At 43.4% G+C, this 18,951-nt stretch overlaps 1 protein-coding gene across 4 annotated transcripts in view; it reads left to right on the forward strand.

Moving 5' to 3' along the window:
- LOC306967726 (SH3 domain-binding protein 4-like) overlaps positions 1 to 14,750 on the forward strand; it is a 30,914-nt gene extending 16,164 nt beyond the window's left edge. For 2 of the 4 annotated variants that reach the window (XM_079562875.1, XM_079562878.1), the window contains 2 exons: positions 12,972 to 13,160; positions 14,289 to 14,574. In XM_079562875.1, coding sequence (XP_079419001.1) covers positions 12,972 to 13,160; positions 14,289 to 14,513 — 414 coding nt within the window. In that variant the 3' untranslated portion in view covers positions 14,514 to 14,574. Of the gene's footprint in view, positions 1 to 12,971; positions 13,198 to 13,333; positions 13,394 to 14,288; positions 14,575 to 14,674 lie in introns of those variants that run through there. The other 2 variants (XM_079562876.1, XM_079562877.1) reach the window with 2 other exon arrangements.
- Positions 14,751 to 18,951: the final 4,201 nt, after the last annotated feature.

Raw genomic sequence — 18,951 nt, forward strand, 5'->3', positions numbered from 1 at the left:
GTAGTAGTGGCAGTGGTAGTAGAATTAGTGATAGTAATTGGTTTACACACAAAAAACTGTAGTGTAGGCTGTATTCATCAGCATAATCCTAACTGATTCAACTAATCATATATTAATTTATAGTAACAGTTTTTTGTGTAGAAACCACTTACTATCACTTCTACTACGACTGCCACTACTACTTGTACTAACTACTACAACAATAACTACTACTACTACTACAAGTACTACTAATAATACAACTATAAGTACTACTACTACAACTAACTACTACTAATACTACAACTACAAGTACTACTACTATGACTACTACTACTGCTACGACTACTACTACTACGATGACTGCTACTACTACTACTACTACTACTACTACCACCTTTCAAATCTTCACAAAATGATTAAAACACAGACACACAAAGGAAACAATACCTCAATATTTTGGTGGAATTGAAATGACTTGATAAAACCAGTGTAGGATTCAAAATGAAATTAGACAGCGGCCATTAGACTAGTCGCAACTCATGTGTCGTGAGTCACGCGAGTCACCGGTTAACAAAACATAGAGTGCAATGGGCTCTATGCACAGTGACCCCACGTGAATCCCGCCTGGACAGTCAGCCAGACGCTGTCCTTCCTGTCCGTCATCTCTTCCCATTAAAAATGAGCAGGTCCCACAGAAATGAAGCAATAGCTTAAGATTTGGTAAAGGACAGTGAGTAAAAGTTCAGATGTGACTGGAGCAGGTTTAAAAATATTACATGAGACGTGAGGACTTCACTGGAGGAAACCTCCGTGTTCATAACGGTGGATGTTTTTGTCTTGAGGCTAACGCGGCTAACAAAAGAAAAAATAAAACTAGCGCAAAGTTTTGAACGAGCCTGCGCAAAAAATAATCTTCCTGTTAGTAGTTTAAATAACATTTTCTTATTATCATTTTTCAACACTAGCCTTTAGCTCTAAGATAAAAGCTCCGCCCTTACGACAGCTGGCGTTTCCTTTGGGGCTGGATTCACAGCGAACATGATGTTTGTAACACGTTGCTGTGACTGTCCATCAGTAACTCGTTGTCCTTAACCAGATCCTGAGCTATCTCTATATTAGTGTGGGAACCTGCTAGTTGTGAATGTAAACGATCGCTGACAGGAAGTCCAGCGTCTGGCTGACTGTCCAGGAAGACGTCACCTGGGGAAACTGTGCATATAGCCTATACAAACGCACTGATAACATGTAAACTGTGCCTCCAGATCCAAATTGTGTCATTAATAATTCACCAAAAAAAATTAACGAACTGTGGTATTTTAGTCTCCCACCTCTTTACGAAATAAAAGCAAAATAACAAAGTAAATAGATTATTAATTAACCGCGAGCCACAACTCATGGCTCGTGAGTCACGCGAGTCACTTAATGCACGGAGAGCAACACAAACGCATAACAGCTGATAAAGCGTGTGTAAAGCACTGATAACATGTAAACTGTTCATCCATTTTGTCATTAATAATTCTTAAATACCCCTAAAAAGTAAAGAGTGATGGTATTTTTAACCGCGAGCCACGACTCATGACTCGTGAGTCACGCGAGCCACCGGAAGTTGCCGTGAGTCGCAAATGGTGCTTGCCCTTACTGTACTCCTTTGTACTGCAGGATCATGAAGTAAAGGAGTTTTCGGTCCCAGAGTGTAAGCAGCTATGCAGTTAGTGAACTAGAGCTTCAGCAGAATTTGAACAATCCGTCCGTCTTTAAACAGGGGAAAGGGAAGTGACATCACCAACAGCTGCTTTTCTTCTTCTTTAAAGTTATTGGTGGAGTGCAGGCCAAACAAAAGTGCATGTCGCTGTTATTTTATTTCAACAGCTGTTCTTAAAGCTACAGCAGCAAATGATCCATGTGGCTTAAGTTTCAACTAAATGAAAACAAAAGCATTTAATCCGTTTCCTGAGTTTACTCTTTAACACTGACATGTGACTGAGCTGTGGGGACGACAACATGGATTTTGTCACTTTTATAAAGTTTGGCTTGTGCAGAATCTTAATTTTTAATTATTTTTATTTTTATTATTAAATGTGCTCCTGTCAATCAACAGTGGTTGCGCATGAAATACTCGAGGGTGGGGGCGAGGGGGGTGGGGGGATTTGGCGCAGTGGCTTGTGGGATGGCACATAGCTCCTAATCACCGGTTAGTTAGCACCAGAGGTCCCTATGCTAAAGTGGCCATGATAGTTAGCATCAAGGCTCCTTTTCCTAACTCCTAACTACTGACAGACCAATTCGGAGGCAACTTGTCATGGCGGACGCTGACGCACATCCGGTTTGGCGTAAGAGCTCTTAGCAATCTGACCGTTTCGGAAGCAGCCTAGCCACTGGTCTGCTGTGGTGTAACGCTGTTTATTGTCCCACCGAAACACGGAAAAGGGGTTCCGCCTTGACATTAATGTTGAAATTAGGCAGAGAGAGAGAGAGAGAGGGAGAAAGAGCTAAACATGCACGACTAGTCGACTCTGTAAAAATGAGGTCAACTCTTCCGCAGAAGTCGATAGTTGATTAGTCTGTTCATGCCCTAATACTGATCAATATAAACCCTCCTTCACAGCTCGCGTGGCACAGCCCAATGTAATATTTCACCTGATCTACATAAAAATTCAATCTGCACATGCTCAGACGTTCTCATGCTAACATGATAATATAATATAATATTTTTTCTTTTCTTCACATTTTAAATACATTTTAACAGCTAACGGCGATATACCCCATTTATTTTTATTTTTTTCTAGAACTGGTATGAAATTTGTTTTGTCCTCATTAAGTATATTGTAAACTCGGACATTTGTGGGGAAACACTGTGCACCTAATTATATGAATTTGTATCCATGTCATTGAGTTTGTGTGTCAGTGACGAGTCAAGTAGTGAAATGTAAATCTCTCAGTGAAGAGCTGGGATGCTACAAATATGTTTGGAAAGTCGGTGATTTAAGCTTCACGACTGCCATTGTGCCTAAAGTTCATGAAAAGATCCAAACATGCGGTTTGTTTTGAAAGTGTCCTCTTTGGCCCTCTCATTGCTCCTCATAAAGAGTGAAAATAGCTCTCGGTCCAGGCTTTGGTCCAGTCTTTGGTCCAGTCTTTGGTCCAGTCTTTGGTGCAGTCTTTGGTCCAGTCTTTGGTCCAGTCTTTGGTCCAGGCTTTGGTCCAGTCTTTGTTCCAGTTTTTGGTTCAGTCTTTGGTCCAGTCTTTGGTCCAGGCTTTGGTCCAGTCTTTGTTCCAGTCTTTGGTCCAGGCTTTGGTCCAGTCTTTGGTCAGATGTTTGTGAATGGTGGTCAGCCGTGACTGTAGGCCATTACCGCAGGGGGAATAAGAGTCATATCAGAGCTGTCTGACTTAATGAATGGGGTCAGCAGAGGTCAGACATGGAGCCACATCTGAAATGTAGTCAGTTGTCCCGGGCTGGGACTTAAGTACTCATTTTTGGCCTAATTGTTGGTTTCTGAGGGCAAAGCTGAGCTGACTTTTCTGATGAAATGCCTGGTGGTGTGTTTTCATTCATTCACTCATGTTTTTATCGCATTTCCTTTTCCAGAACTGAAAACACTGGCCTGCCACCTGATGACATCATGAGGTGGTGTTTCTCTGTGATCATCTATGACTTAACCCTTGTGTCCTGTTAAGAAACACTACCCTAATGTTCTATATGGCAACAGTGCAGAGTATGTAGAAAACGCAATTCTTGATTTAGCGTTTTCCTTTTCAAATCGAAAATATAATGTCATTTTTTAAATAAATAAATAATATAAATATTACACACTGCAGTAACAGCATTTTCTTTGTCATTAGGAGCATGTTTTGTTTTGTCGCAACAGTATAGTCCAAAATGTTACGCAGTGTGCCTTTAAATTGAAATACCACAGGTATTCCATTTATTTTTATTTTCAAATAAAACATCATTGCCTAATGTGTCCAAAGTAATAACTGCTTACACTTGTATTGTCCCCTCCTGGAGCCGCCATCTTAACGTGGTGGAGGGGTTTGATCACCCGAATGGTCCTGGGATGGTCCCCTGTTGTCGTGGGCTTCGTGCCCCTGGTAGGGTCTTCCATGGCAAACAGGTCCTAGTTGACGGGTCAGACCAAGAGCGGTTCAGAGAGACCAACAGGCCCGGTTAATTGTGAGGCCGTCCTCCCGTGGACCCACCACCTGCATTAGGAGCCATAAGGGGCTGGTCCAATTTGATTTGGGCAGCTCCAACAGCCGCCCCCACGACCCGGAAACAGAAAAGTGGAAGAAAAGTGGAAGAAAATGGATGGATGGATGGATGGATGGATGGATGGATGGATGGATGGATGGATGGATGGATGGATGGATGGATGGATGGATGGATGGATGCACTTGTATTGTGCTTTACAAGCCTGTGTCTCAAGTTTCTCAAAGTACTGTAGTCATTATTCATTCACTCCACACTCTGATGCTAAGCTTCATTTACCACGTGACTATAATGTGTTGTTTGTATCCTGATCTCTTATGTCAGTGCCCTCTGCTGGACAACATGTATGGAATTATTACTATTATTATTGTTATTATTATTATTATCATAAGGCCCGAGCAACGGACATGCAGTGTCAGCCGTGACTGTAGGCCATTATCGCAGGGGGAATAAGAGTCATATCAGAGCTGTCTGACTTAATGAATGGGGTCAGCAGAGGTCAGACATGGAGCCACATCTGAAATGTAGTCAGTCAAGTACTCATTTTTGGCCTAATTGTTGGTTTCTGAGGGCAAAGCTGAGCTGACTTTTCTGATGAAATGCCTGGTGGTGTGTTTTCATTCATTCGCTCATGTTTTTCTCACATTTCCTTTCCATTTACTCTAAACACTGGCCTGCCACCTGATGACATCATGAGGTGGTGCTTCTCTGTGATCATCTATGACTTAACCCTTGTGTCCTGTTAAGAAACCCTACCCTAATCTCATGTTAGTGTGTTTTTTTTTAATATTTTCTATTTTATAGCCAATTTAATAGAAAAATTTAAAAAAATGACATTATATTTTCGATTTGAAAAGGAAAACGCTAAATCAAGAATTGCGTTTTCTACATACTCTGCACTGTTGCAGTGTCCCGCAAGGGACTAATTAACATCGTTAACGGGGGACGAAAACGCAAGAATTCACGTAGCAAACGTGAACCGATTCACAAGTAACAGGGATCAGGAAATAGTGCTCCGCAAGCTCTAATTTTGGGTGGGGTCCGCGAGAGAAAATCTTAAATTATGGCTCAGTGGCGCCCCCTCAAACAGGCAGTTTGCATTGAGTCAATGACGGCCCGTTCGCAAAAACAATCATCGTACAAAATTGACATTGGCCAGGGACATAGACCACGTCAGGACATTTCAAAAATTATATTATGACCCTGCCCTAAATGCTATAGGAAGTCAGCCATCTTGGCCTGAACCTCAAACCTTGAAAATCATACCTCGTGAACTTCTGACCTCTGATCCCCGAGTTTTTATTGGAAGGCCTCCAATTTTGGCCAACATGTCCCAAACTCATGTGGCTTTCAAAATCATCAATTACATTTTTGACATTTTATTGGGCGTGGTCTTGACAAGCCCGCAACTGGGAGGCCATTTTCCGCAAATTTCAAAGCCTCATAACTTTCACAGACTTTGCCGGATTGGAACGGACCCAATCCGGCGCGCATGCACATTCCCCAGCTGGACCTAATGGTGTGCACACGCAGCCGCTATCGCCAAAAATGACTTGTAAGTGGCCCGCCCATCCTCCGTGAAAATAGCCAGAGTTCTTTGCCTGGCAGCATGTTGGACTCAGTCAGAGTTTCTCCTGAAATTCGTCAATTTACCAAATTTTCCCCTTTATTCACAAAAGCCACAGTTTTAGACTCGTATGGACTTAGACTAACCCTCTGTCAGCGAAAAAAGTTTTAATTTGGACGTTTTGGGCTGCAAATTCAACTTTTTCTGGACTGTACAATCACAGGAAGTTCAGTCCGGCTGTTTCCTGTCCGCCTCTCTGTGTGTTCCTCGTGCTATATGGGTCGCACGACAATATTGCTTCACATATCGAGGGAGCACCCTCTCAACAAATCTTTGGATGGCCGGGGGAAATCACTGTACTTACAAAATGATTCAATACATTATTGCCCTGCACTTACTGGGAAGAACATGAATCACTGCCTAAGGTTCCACCCTCATTAAAAACGGGGAAACAACCCCTCTCCTTCACTGGGGTGCTGGGACCTAATTACGGCCTGTGAATTTCGAGAATCCTCGCCCTCATTTGTTTGTATGAACTTGTAGCTGAGTAATAGTGTGGTCGTCTTAGCCTCGACACTTTTTTAATGCTTTCTCCTTTTACATGGGCCGCTGCACACTTGTCCAAGTTTAAAACACATGCGTGCGGGCCATTTCACAGGTCGGCTGGCATTTGCTGTCTCTGTGTAGCATCATAGCAAGAGTGTTGGTGAGATTGCTGGATCAATTCTGACCTTGACTCTTTTTTTGTGTTTTTTTTTTTTTTGATTCACCACCAAATGGATATAACATGAATCAACGTCTATGTTCCCACCCTCTTGAAAAATGTGGAAAGAACACTTCCAGAATATGCCAACTAAAGACAAAGAAATTGTGGGATAGTAGGGAAACAACTGAGGCAACACTGGGGACAATGTCGAAAACAATTGAAAAAAAATGTATGGGTGGACAGTGGACACATGACCTGAATTGACCACTCTCCTCCAGTGATATACTAGGAACGAATTTCTAACCGGTTATTTAAAGAAGAGTAGCCCACATCAGGCTCACTTTAATATGTGGTTACAGCTCAGGGATGGTGCGCGGGTCTTTGGTGGAGGGGGTTGCCAGTTCAAATATGGCTTTGACACTTTCATAATGCTTTCACTTTTCTTACCGGTGCAAGAGTGAGGCCAGGTTGGGTGTGAGGCAGAGGTGAGAGCAGGTTTGGGCGAGAAAGAGCAGGGACGGTCGCAAGGGGCAGCACGCGCAGGGCTTGCAAGAGTCGAGAGCGAGCGGGGGTGGTCGCAAGGGGGGAGTGCGCCAGGGGCGAGGGCCTTTATCGCCGCGCGCGGCTTTAATTATTATTATTATTATAGATGTCAGGTTGCATGACGTCGGGATTGTAAAACTGTGTGCTGCACTCGTCTCCACTGTGCGATGGTTCATAGAGACCATCGTAGCTACGACCACAGTTTTGTCATAGCAGTCCAGAAGATCAGACCTGACTGATGTCGGTCACAGCTCGTCTTTGGTCGTACGAGGGTTCTGTCCCTGTCTCACTGTTCGACCTACGACCTGTGATTTGAGCTACGACTGAAGATTTTCTGCACGATGAGTGATCGTCACAGCAAATCCAACATCTACATTATTAGAAAATCCTTTTTTGCAGCTATGATCTAGTTTTGTGTTGTTTTTTTCTTTTGTTTTTTGGCCTGGACAGTTCAGGGTGAAGAGTCTGAAGAGCAAGTGAGAAATTGTGGGAGCCTTGAGTAGAATCCATGGCACTGTGCTCTCGGTGTTGAGAGCCAGTTGCTCTCACTGGTATTTCTAAAAGATTTTCAAAATCAAATACTTTTTGTAACTTTTATTCTACAAATAAATGAAACACTGACAGCGACACACTCCACATAAGAAGGCCCCCGCTGCCCTGGGAATTGAAACGAGGACCACCTGGTAACCGCTGCGTTACCGACCCACACTATAATTTACAGCTCCGTCTACTTTTACTGGTAATGAACAGATGAGCATATTCCTCTGCTACTGTCAATCCGGTCTTGAAAATAGATTCAGTAGGAGCGGTGCCAGGCTATCGTACTTTGTATTGAACACACGAGTAAAACAGTAAGTAGCGTAGTAACAAATGGCTGAGCTAGCTTTGCTTTGTAGAATTTGGCATGTTTGCGCTGGGATGTCACTGTCTGATGGGACCCAACAACTTTGGCCTTTGAAGAAGAGAATTGGATGATTCTTGAAACATCAGGAAACTACGTGGAAACAGTCCAGAGGAAAGGCTGAAGAGAGCCTTTAGATCAGGGGTGCACCATTACAATGATCGTGAACTGCCTGCAGCTCTTTAGCAGCATTGATGACAGAGTGTCTCTTTATTACAAATACTACATGATACTAGGGCATGTACGTATATCTTCATTGTATTATTAGCAGTATTTGTCTACACATTCTAGTTTGATAAATTAGTCATGGTAGTAGTAGGCCAGGTAGTAAAGTTATAGTATACTTAATTGTCCACATAGGGAAATTTGACCCATCCTTCATTGCCACTGGGGCGACCTGTTAAGAGCAGGGGACGACCGCAGTGCAGCGCCCGGGGACCCGTCTCCAGATGTGTTCAATGTTCAAGTAAAGCAACAACCTTGATAAAAACTCACCTTCATAGAAACCTACAGGTGGATCTCCGCTCCCTGCTGACTTTGAAAGAAACTCGTGAGCTGAAAAAAGTGTGGGCACCTCAGCTTTAGGCCATGGGGCAAAATCATGAAGGTGTGGAATGTCCCTGTAATAACCAGGAGGGAAAAGGTCACTTCCTGTTTGGGACTAATAGTGTGTGCACATCCTCCAGAGACGAGACAAAAAAGTGCAAAGTCTCCTGATCTGAGGGAGGCCTCTGTCTCCAAACACACAGAGCATGACTCTGTCCAAAACACCTGACCAGGGGATGACGGCAGTGAGCGAGGTTTCAGCAGAAGCACTACAGAAACCATCCTTTAGGGCTTTTCTTTGAGGTCATTAGTCCTGGAACAAAGACCACATGTGACAGCTCTCTACACTCTCTAAAAGCACCCTTTGACTCACTCCAACAGTGTGGTTTCATTCAATCTGGCAAGGATTATAAACATTCTTAATGTTAAGGTCCAGTTGTTTTCATTTGATGTTTACAAAATTAAACATTGACTTTAGGGGCGATGGTGGTGCAGTTGGTAGAGTGGGTCGTCTCGTGATCGGAAGGTCGTGGGTTCGAATCCCAGCTCCTGTAAATTAACACTGTCGTGTCCTTGGGCAAAACACTCCACCCACCTTGCCTCCGGGTGTCTGCTTCCACTGGTGTATGAAGAGAGTGTGCATGGGTGACTTACTGTAAAGCACTTTGGGCCCGATAAAGGCTATATAAGTTGAGTCCATTTACCATTTACAGTGTCAGTTGCCCTTTCCAAGTCACTCCTCAGTGACTTTCTACATTTCTACAGAAAGTTGATCAGTCACTTCTTATACGTGTTTTTCTTTCGTGGACTAGGTTGAACGCAATCTGCATTTGTGTGAATATGGTACATTTTGAAGAGAAAACATTATTTTAATTGTGTTGAAATATCAACATGGCTTCTAACTCTGACTCTGTGGATGAACTCCACATAAAGCCCATAGAAACCCAAGTGTAGCTCTCTGGCAGTTTTGTTATGTAAAAGTAGTTCATGTGGTAAAGACATACATATGAAATCATGACACACAAGTTATAACAATGAGTGAGGCTTCAGCAAATGCTAGGCTACATGTGTCAAGCATAGTATCTGGTCTTGTTTGTTTAGCAACCCACAGAATCTGTCCTATTTTGGACCTGAGCTCTAGGTTTTCAATGTAACTGTGCTGATGCACCTGTACTACACCACCCACAGTAGCAATGTCCATTCCTATGTATGAAAAACTCTCATGCCCTTCACGACCCACGTGAAATGCAGATTTTAGCACAGGGATGACATTAGTTACAAAGCGCTCTGAACCTGCCCAAAGAAAATCACCCACATGGCATGCCAGTAGTCCTATCACCTCAGACTGCTCATTCTGCCAGTGAAACACTGCGGGATCAACCCATGACATTTTACCACCAGTGTGCAGCATGAGTTCTTTGACCTTGTAGTACCAGTAGAGGGATGCGTCTGCAAGTCCATACACACATTTCTTTAGTTTCCACAATTGTCCACGCCCGCTTCAGGTGGGGGACAAATGTAAATGTCTCTTGAGAGCTCCATACCCTGCAAAAAAGAAGACTATCCATAGAGTGAACTTTCCATTTGTTTTGACAGATGACAGCTAACAGCAGCCTGAGTGACTCTGGTGCACATGTGGGAGAATCTTTTTGTATTTCATGAATATTGACTTCTTCAAAACCTCTCGCCACAACGCCTTTGGGAACAATGCCATTAGAAGTTTCTTTCAACGTACAGACCCATCACATAGAAATACATTTTTGACCTTTGTCTGTGACCTCTTCGTAAATATTATTATTTTGTCAGTTTTCAATCTGTTGCAGTTTAACAGCATCAAAAGAGATGTCTTTGGTAATGAGTGCATCAGCATCAGCGCTTTCACATTCAGTGAGAAGATCATCAACATGTGACATGTCTAAAGCATCTTTTTGACCCTCGCTGCCATTTGGTTCAAGATACTGCACATTGTACCAGTTTTTATATTGCCCTCTTTCTTTTCCTGCTCTGCCTAAAACTCCGGCAGTGTGTTGAGTACCATCATGTCTGTTTGTGAATGTCACTGTCTGACCTGTTGTCAGTTTGACACCAGTGGAACCCACTGTATTAGTAGCATCACTCTCTGTCTCAGTAGTTTGTCTCACGTCTTCTCTATCATCTGTTTCACAGTGTTTTCAGTTATTTGTGCTTCTCCATTAACATCCATTTCATCATCTGAATTCTCTGACACATCAGTGTGTATTATGTTTTCATTTGCTTTACTATTTTCAGGAATATCAGGTAGTACAGGTTTATCCTCATCCTGTGCATTAACTTTATTCAGCCTGGACTGGTGCACTCTGACAAGAATCCCACCATGTCTGATAAACACCACAGAGCCATCCTGACCGATAACTACAGCAGGGCCTGTCCACTCTGTCTCCTGTCTCATATTTGTAGGCCTGAGCTGCTTTCGTAAAGCTCTTCTTATTCTTTCTGAGCATTCCACCTCTGTGAAAGCTCTTCTGGAAGCATGAAATGCTGCTAGGTGCTGTCCTACTCTAGTACTCATAGAAGTGCCCCCGAGAGCAGGCAGTTTATTAACCAAAACGGAGGGAAGACTAGGACTGTGACCAAACACGAGCTGGTGTGGACTATAACCATGCACATTGATAATGCTGTTTTTGGCCATAAGAGCCCAGTCTAGAGCAGTCTGCCAACCACACCCGTTTTCCCTTTTCACCTTCAGGAGGATCTCAGTCAGTGTCATGTTGTGTCTCTCCAGCAGCCCGTTGCTCCACAGACTGTATCCCGCTGTAGTCTTCGTCTCAATGTTAAATTGTTCTGCCATTTCTTTCATCTCCTCATTAATGAACTCTCCACCGTTGTCTGTGTATATCCGTTTGGGGGCACCATGGACACTTATCCACGAGTGGATGAAGGAGTTGAAGGTTGCCGAGGCTTTCTTCCTTCTCACAATGTTTCCAGCGCTGAAACGTGTGAAGTGGTGGATGATGTGGAGACACCATACGCCAGGTTCCAGCTCATGTAGATCCATTGGCACCGTCTCTCTCTGAGGCTAAGGGTAAACCAACAGCAGGCCTGGGCTTGGTCTTGCTTTATCTTTGACATACCTCACAGTCACGGATGATCTCTTGCAGAATGACTGGACAGTCTTTCACTTTTGTAAACAGTATAATGTTACATTCTTCCACATTCTTATCTTCTGTTAGCTGTGCTTCATTTCTCCGATGAGGACAGTCTTTAGCCCAATGGTACGCGCTCTGACAAATGGAGCATTTTGTTCGCTTATCATATTCGTCAAGTAGGTTTGTGTCCTGCTGTGGCTGCCGCTGTATGCTCTGTCTGGCCGTTGTTCCGTCTGAATTTGCCTGGTGGCCTCTGCTTCGTGAAAAACGTTGTATCTTGAATCTCGCTCCCGCCACTTGCTCCACTGGTTTTTCCTCCAAAAATCTTCAACGCTGACTTCATGGATGTGAATGTCAAATCCGCGCACGCTATAAGTGCTAGCTGCCTACTCTTGTCCTCGAGACAAGCCGTGTCCAGGAGTTTAAACGCTAACACAGCGTCAGGCAGGGTCATGTTGTACTTCTTCATGCGGTTGAATCTCTGATGTAGAAGTCTATGATGTAGTCCGCCATGGACACCACACTGTCTTTGGAAATCGAGTTGAAATGAGAATATGCTTCATAAGCGCGGTCTTTTTCTTCTCTTAAGAATACCGCGTCCAGCTTACCTAGAAAGGTTTCCATACCATCATCTTTGTTCAGACCGTCCGCGGGTATTTCCAAAGCGGTCTCTCTGGCTCGCCCCTCGAGCCCCAGTGAGTGCCTGCTTCTTCTTGTCCAAGTCCGTAACAAGTCTCCAAATACCAACTTCATTTTTCTCATATGGTCTGGCTTCGTCAAGCTTCGGCAGTACTTTGTAGTTGGAAACTATCCTCTGCTAACATGTAAATAGCCAAAGACACAATGTAGTTCCTCAGAAAGTTTTATATCAGTGCCATGTTCATTGCCGGGCAAAATAGTAACCAGAGTCTCGCAGACTCTCGAGATAGTACATTACCTCGCACAGGAAGTTAACACAGAATAGCGTTGCCGATTACAACATTCATTACAGAAAGTTGTGGGTTCTATTTAAAAATGAAAATACATGTGCACACCCTCTATAAATTGAGCTAACAGAGTTAATACGAAATTGACACTAAAACCTAGCCATGACTTGTAAATAAAAGGGAGAAACCATTGATATACTCTACAGTGCTATTAAACTCTTGAAATTAGTTATGTTTTGGTTAAGATTAGTTATTTTATATGGTAATTCCACTTCTGGAGCCTCATAGGGTCTGGTTTCCCGATTATGCTAAAAAATAGCACAACTGACTGCGCATGCTTGCATATCTCATTATATTCAGACAAACTCTGTCCGTCTCCATTGATTTCCACTGTGCTCGCGACAATCAACTTGCATTTCCTTGTCAATTTTGCTTGTTTATTCCCGGCCGCACTCTTGCCCACAGGCCCTGCTGAAGCTGGACTGCCAGGGGCTGGTGGCGCGCCTCATCATGGACTTTGTGCTCCTGACCACTGCAGTGGAGGTGGCAGGCCGCTGGAGAGAGCTGGCCGACAAACTGGCCAAAGTCTCCAGGCAGCAAATGGATGCATACGAGGCCCCACACCGAGACAGGAGCGGAGTGGTGGACAGTGAGGTAAGACAGAGACAGGAGCGGAGTGGTGGACAGTGAGGTGAGACAGGAGCGGAGTGGTGGACAGTGAGGTGAGACAGAGACAGGAGCGGAGTGGTGGACAGTGAGGTAAGACAGGAGCGGAGTGGTGGACAGTGAGGTAAGACCGAGACAGGAGCGGAGTGGTGGACAGTGAGGTAAGACCGAGACAGGAGCGGAGTGGTGGACAGTGAGGTGAGACAGAGACAGCAGCGGAGTGGTGGACAGTGAGGTGAGACAGAGACGGGAGCGGAGTGGTGGACAGTGAGGTGAGACAGAGACAGGAGTGGAGTGGAGGACAGTGAGGTGAGACAGGAGCGGAGTGGTGGACAGTGAGGTGGGACAGAGACAGGAGCGGAGTGGTGGACAGTGAGGTGAGACAGAGACAGGAGTGGAGTGGAGGACAGTGAGGTGAGACAGGAGCGGAGTGGTGGACAGTGAGGTGGGACAGAGACAGGAGTGGAGTGGTGGACAGTGAGGTGAGACAGGAGCGGAGTGGTGGACAGTGAGGTGAGACAGAGACAGGAGTGGAGTGGAGGACAGTGAGGTGAGACAGAGACAGGAGTGGAGTGGAGGACAGTGAGGTGAGACAGGAGCGGAGTGGTGGACAGTGAGGTGGGACAGAGACAGGAGTGGAGTGGTGGACAGTGAGGTGAGACAGAGACAGGAGCGGAGTGTGGACAGTGAGGTGAGACAGAGACAGGAGCGGAGTGTGGACAGTGAGGTGGGACAGAGACAGGAGCGGAGTGGTGGACAGTGAGGTGGGACAGAGACAGGAGCGGAGTGGTGGACAGTGAGGTGAGACAGAGACAGGAGTGGACTGGTGGACAGTGAGGTAGGACAGAGACATAATGTAGTGACGATATTCAAAAACCTCTGCTTGTTGGCCCGTTGAAGGGATTGCAACCAAAAGCTGAATGGGACATGTTTGGACCTAATCCCTCACATTGATCAACATTTGGATTTTTCTTCTAAAAACAGTTTCTCTGCCATGTACTTACATTATGTCCTGCCCTCCATCATTCAATGCTAGAACTGGCACACAGCCTTTTCATCAGATTTGAGCCACCCCCCCATTAGACTGGCCTAACATGGATGCTTTATTGTGTGCAGGCCATGTGGAAGCCGGCGTACGATTTCCTGGTGACATGGGCGGCTCAGATTGGTGACAGTTACCGGGACGTCCTGCAGGAGCTACACTTGGGGCTGGACCGGATGAAGAGCCCCATCACCAAACGCTGGAGACACCTGACAGGCACCCTCATCCTAGTCTACTGCCTGGAGCAACTGCGCAGCCACGCCTTCAGTGCCGCGCCCCAGGACGACTGCGCCATCTGAGGCCCCGCCCCCAGGACGACTGCGCCATCTGAGGCCCCGCCCCCAGGACGACTGCGCCATCTGAGACACTACACCCAGGACGACTGCGCCATCTGAGGCTCCGCCCCCAGGACGACTGCGCCATCTGAGGCTCCGCCCCCAGGACAACTGTGCCATCTGAGACCCCCCCCCCCGGGATGACTATCCCATCTGAGGCTCCGCCCCTATCTGAGGCTCCGTCCCCAGGACAACTGTGCCATCTGAGCCCCCCCCCCCGGAATGACTATGCCATCTGAGGCTCCGCCCCTATCTGAGGCCCCGCCCCCAGGGCGACTGTGCCATCTGAGACTCTGCTCTCTATTACGCAGATGCCACTCCACAGATCAATGTGCCAGAGCCGATGAAAGAGAAATGTATTGCATCAGTAAAAATGTGTTTTTCATAAGTTCATTAAGAATGAAATCTTTCCTGTTATCTGCTGAGTGGGTGATGTTGGGATGGTCAGACCATCCAAACCCAGCTGAAGCTCCTGTTCCTGACAGTATCGGGATGTTATGGTCGGCCTCACCATGTGACCCAGGGACAGGAGCCCCTCCTATTGTCACTGACCCAGTGCCATCTGAAGCCACGCGCCTTTGTACCACTGTGCCATCTTAATAATATTAATAATATCACTAACTTATCGCTCTCACATTGTCCAATGAAAACTGACAGGCACCACTATGCTGACATTCAAATGCCACTCTTCTCAAACTGGGGTCCGGGACACCTATAGGGGTCTGTGCAGGGAAAAGATTAGAACCCGTTGACACTCAATTTATTCTTTATCCAGGTGAAAAAAGAAAATGTAGACATGTTGAAATGATGCTGCCGAGGACACATTAGCCTTTGGGGGTCATAGAGTGTCCCTGAACCTTCAGTTAAAGTTAGCATTAAAGGAAGGATATAGTTTGGACTGTGAATAACCCCTTAGCCCTCTCATTGTTGGTAAGAAAACAGGAAACATGGCTGGCCTACAAATGTCCACTCCAGGGGGCGCTGTTGCCCTGATTATCAAGCCAAATGTTTCATCCTACATTTGTGCCTCTCAGGAAATAACAAGGTGTTTACTGTTCCCCAGATAATGCCAATATCAAGGACACAATCCAGCAGCGCTGTAGGAGGCCACTTTAGGACCCATCTGTAAAAAAAAAAAAAAATCTCTGTGAGCGCTAGGAGGCTACTATGATGTCTGTAAAACCACTTCTGAAAACTTTCAAATGATCTCTAAATACAAACCTATTTTGTATGGATATATAAATAAATTATATGACAAGTGTCGTTTGTATGTGGTTTGTATATGAGTGTGACTGTGAGGAAGAATCTAAAGCCAGCAGCAGTGCAGTGCAGGACGATGGCGATTTTAATACAGGTCGATCTCAATAATCGTGCTGGGCGCTATAATTGACAGGTTAATCGGCCAATCCTGTCGCAACATGAACACGGTGATACTAAGTAAATATAAATAAACAGCATCCAAGTAAGTGTACGGTCGGACAAGGGAAAAATGGGAGAAGAGGAAGATGTGCAGATACTTGACCCTGAGGATTATGTGGAGCAGCTCCATGATGTGAAAAGAAAATGTGCCCCTGCGCTATGGTAACGCCACAGTAAGATCTCCATGGCAACAGCATCTGCAAAGGGAGCAAGGAGGTAAGGAGCAAGGAGATAAGGGATGAGGAGGCAAGGGACAGTCATCTGGAGCCCTCTGCTGGAGAAAGCACACAGGTGCAAAAGGCTGTGCAGAGGTTCTCGAAGTTTGGACCCAGATTGATTTAACCAGAGCAAACACAGGTCTACACTTTAGAGAAACCTTAAAGAAACAAATACATGAGCTCATGTTTACTGTGAGCTCTCAGGATGGGAAATGACCTTACATTATTCTGAAGCTTCTTTTCAGACAGGATTTCTTATCTAACAAGATATCCGAAACCCCCTCTGAAGAAATGTTAGTCTCTAAGATGTAACAAATGTAGGCTATGCCTTATTCACATTTTTGTGTTGCCACAAACCGTACGCCGTGTGCACTCAGATTGATAAATGCCAAACAATTTTTCGTACACCGCACATACGCTCTGATATGATAGAGCTATAATAGCGTTATGATAGAGTTATGATAGTGATAACTCTATCATAGCTCTATCATAAGTTTATCATAACTCTATCATGACTCTATCATAACTCTATCATAGCTCTATCATAACACTATCATAGCTCTATCATAACACTATCATAACTCTATCATAGCTCTATCATAACTCTATCATAGCTCTATCATAACTATATCATAACACTATCATAACTATCATAACACTATCATAACTATCATAACTCTATCATAACTCTATCATAGCTCTATCATAACACTATCATAACTCTATCATGACTCTATCGTAACTCTATCATAACTCTATCATAACTCTATCATAGCTCTATCATAGCTCTATCATAACTCTATCATGACTCTATCATAACTCTATCATAGCTCTATCATAACACTATCATAACTCTATCATAGCTCTATCATAACTATATCATAACTCTATCATAGCTCTATCATAACACTATCATAACTATTATAACACTATCATAACTATCATAACTCTATCATAACTCTATCATAGCTCTATCATAACACTATCATAACTCTATCATGACTCTATCATAACTCTATCATAGCTCTATCATAACTCTATCATGACTCTATCATAACTCTATCATAACTCTATCATAACTCTATCATAACTCTATCATAGCTCTATCATAGCTCTATCATAGCTCTATCATAACTCTATCATAACTCTATCATAACACTATCATACCTCTATCATAAGTGTATCATAACTCTATCATAGCTCTATCATAACTCTATCATAACTCTATCATAGCTCTATCATAACTCTATCATAACTCTCTCATAACTCCATCATACCTCTATCATAAGTGTATCATAGCTCTATCATAGCTCTATCATAACTCTATCATAACTCTATCATACCTCTATCATAAGTGTATCATAGCTCTATCATAGCTCTATCATAACTCTATCATAACTCTATCATAGCTCTATCATAACTCTATCATAACTCTATCATAACTCTATCATAACTCTATCATACCTCTATCATACGTGTATCATAGCTCTATCATAACTCTATCATAACTCTATCATAGCTCTATCATAACTCTATCATAACTCTATCATAACTCTATCATAACTCTATCATAGCTCTATCATAACTCTATCATAACTTTATCATAACTCTATCATAACTCTATCATACCTCCATCATAAGTGTATCATAACTCTATCATAACTCTATCATAACTCTATCATAGCTCTATCATAACTCTATCATAACTCTATCATAACTCTATCATAACTCTATCATACCTCTATCATAAGTGTATCATAACTCTATCATAACTCTATCATAACTCTATCATAGCTCTATCATAACTCTATCATAACTCTATCATAGCTCTATCATAACTCTATCATAACTCTATCATAACTCTATCATAACTCTATCATAACTCTCTCATAACTCTCTCATAGCTCTATCATAGCTCTATCATAACTCTCTCATAGCTCTATCATAGCTCTATCATAGCTCTATCATAGCTCTATCATAGCTCTATCATAACACTATCATAACTCTATCATGACTCTATCATAACTCTATCATAACTCTATCATAGCTCTATCATGACTCTATCATGACTCTATCATAACTCTATCATAGCTCTATCATAACTCTATCATAACTCTATCATAGCTCTATCATAACTCTATCATAACTCTATCATAACTCTATCATAACTCTATCATAACTCTATCATACCTCTATCATAACTCTATCATAACTCTATCATAACTCTATCATACCTCTATCATAAGTGTATCATAGCTCTATCATAGCTCTATCATAACTCTATCATAACTCTATCATAGCTCTATCATAACTCTATCATAACTCTATCATAGCTCTATCATAACTCTATCATAACTCTATCATAACTCTATCATAACTCTATCATAACTCTATCATAACTCTATCATAGCTCTATCATAGCTCTATCATAGCTCTATCATAACACTATCATAACTCTATCATGACTCTATCATAACTCTATCATAACTCTATCATAACGCTATCATAACTCTATCATGACTCTATCATAACTCTATCATAGCTCTATCATAACTCTATCATAACTCTATCATAGCTCTATCATAACTCTATCATAACTCTATCATAACTCTATCATAAGTGTATCATAACTCTATCATAGCTCTATCATAACTCTATCATAACTCTATCATAGCTCTATCATAACTCTATCACAACTCTCTCATAACTCTCTCATAGCTCTATCATAACTCTCTCATAGCTCTATCATAGCTCTATCATAGCTC

Source organism: Gobius niger, assembly GCF_951799975.1.
Source record: "Gobius niger genome assembly, chromosome: 9".
NCBI lineage: Eukaryota > Metazoa > Chordata > Actinopteri > Gobiiformes > Gobiidae > Gobius > Gobius niger.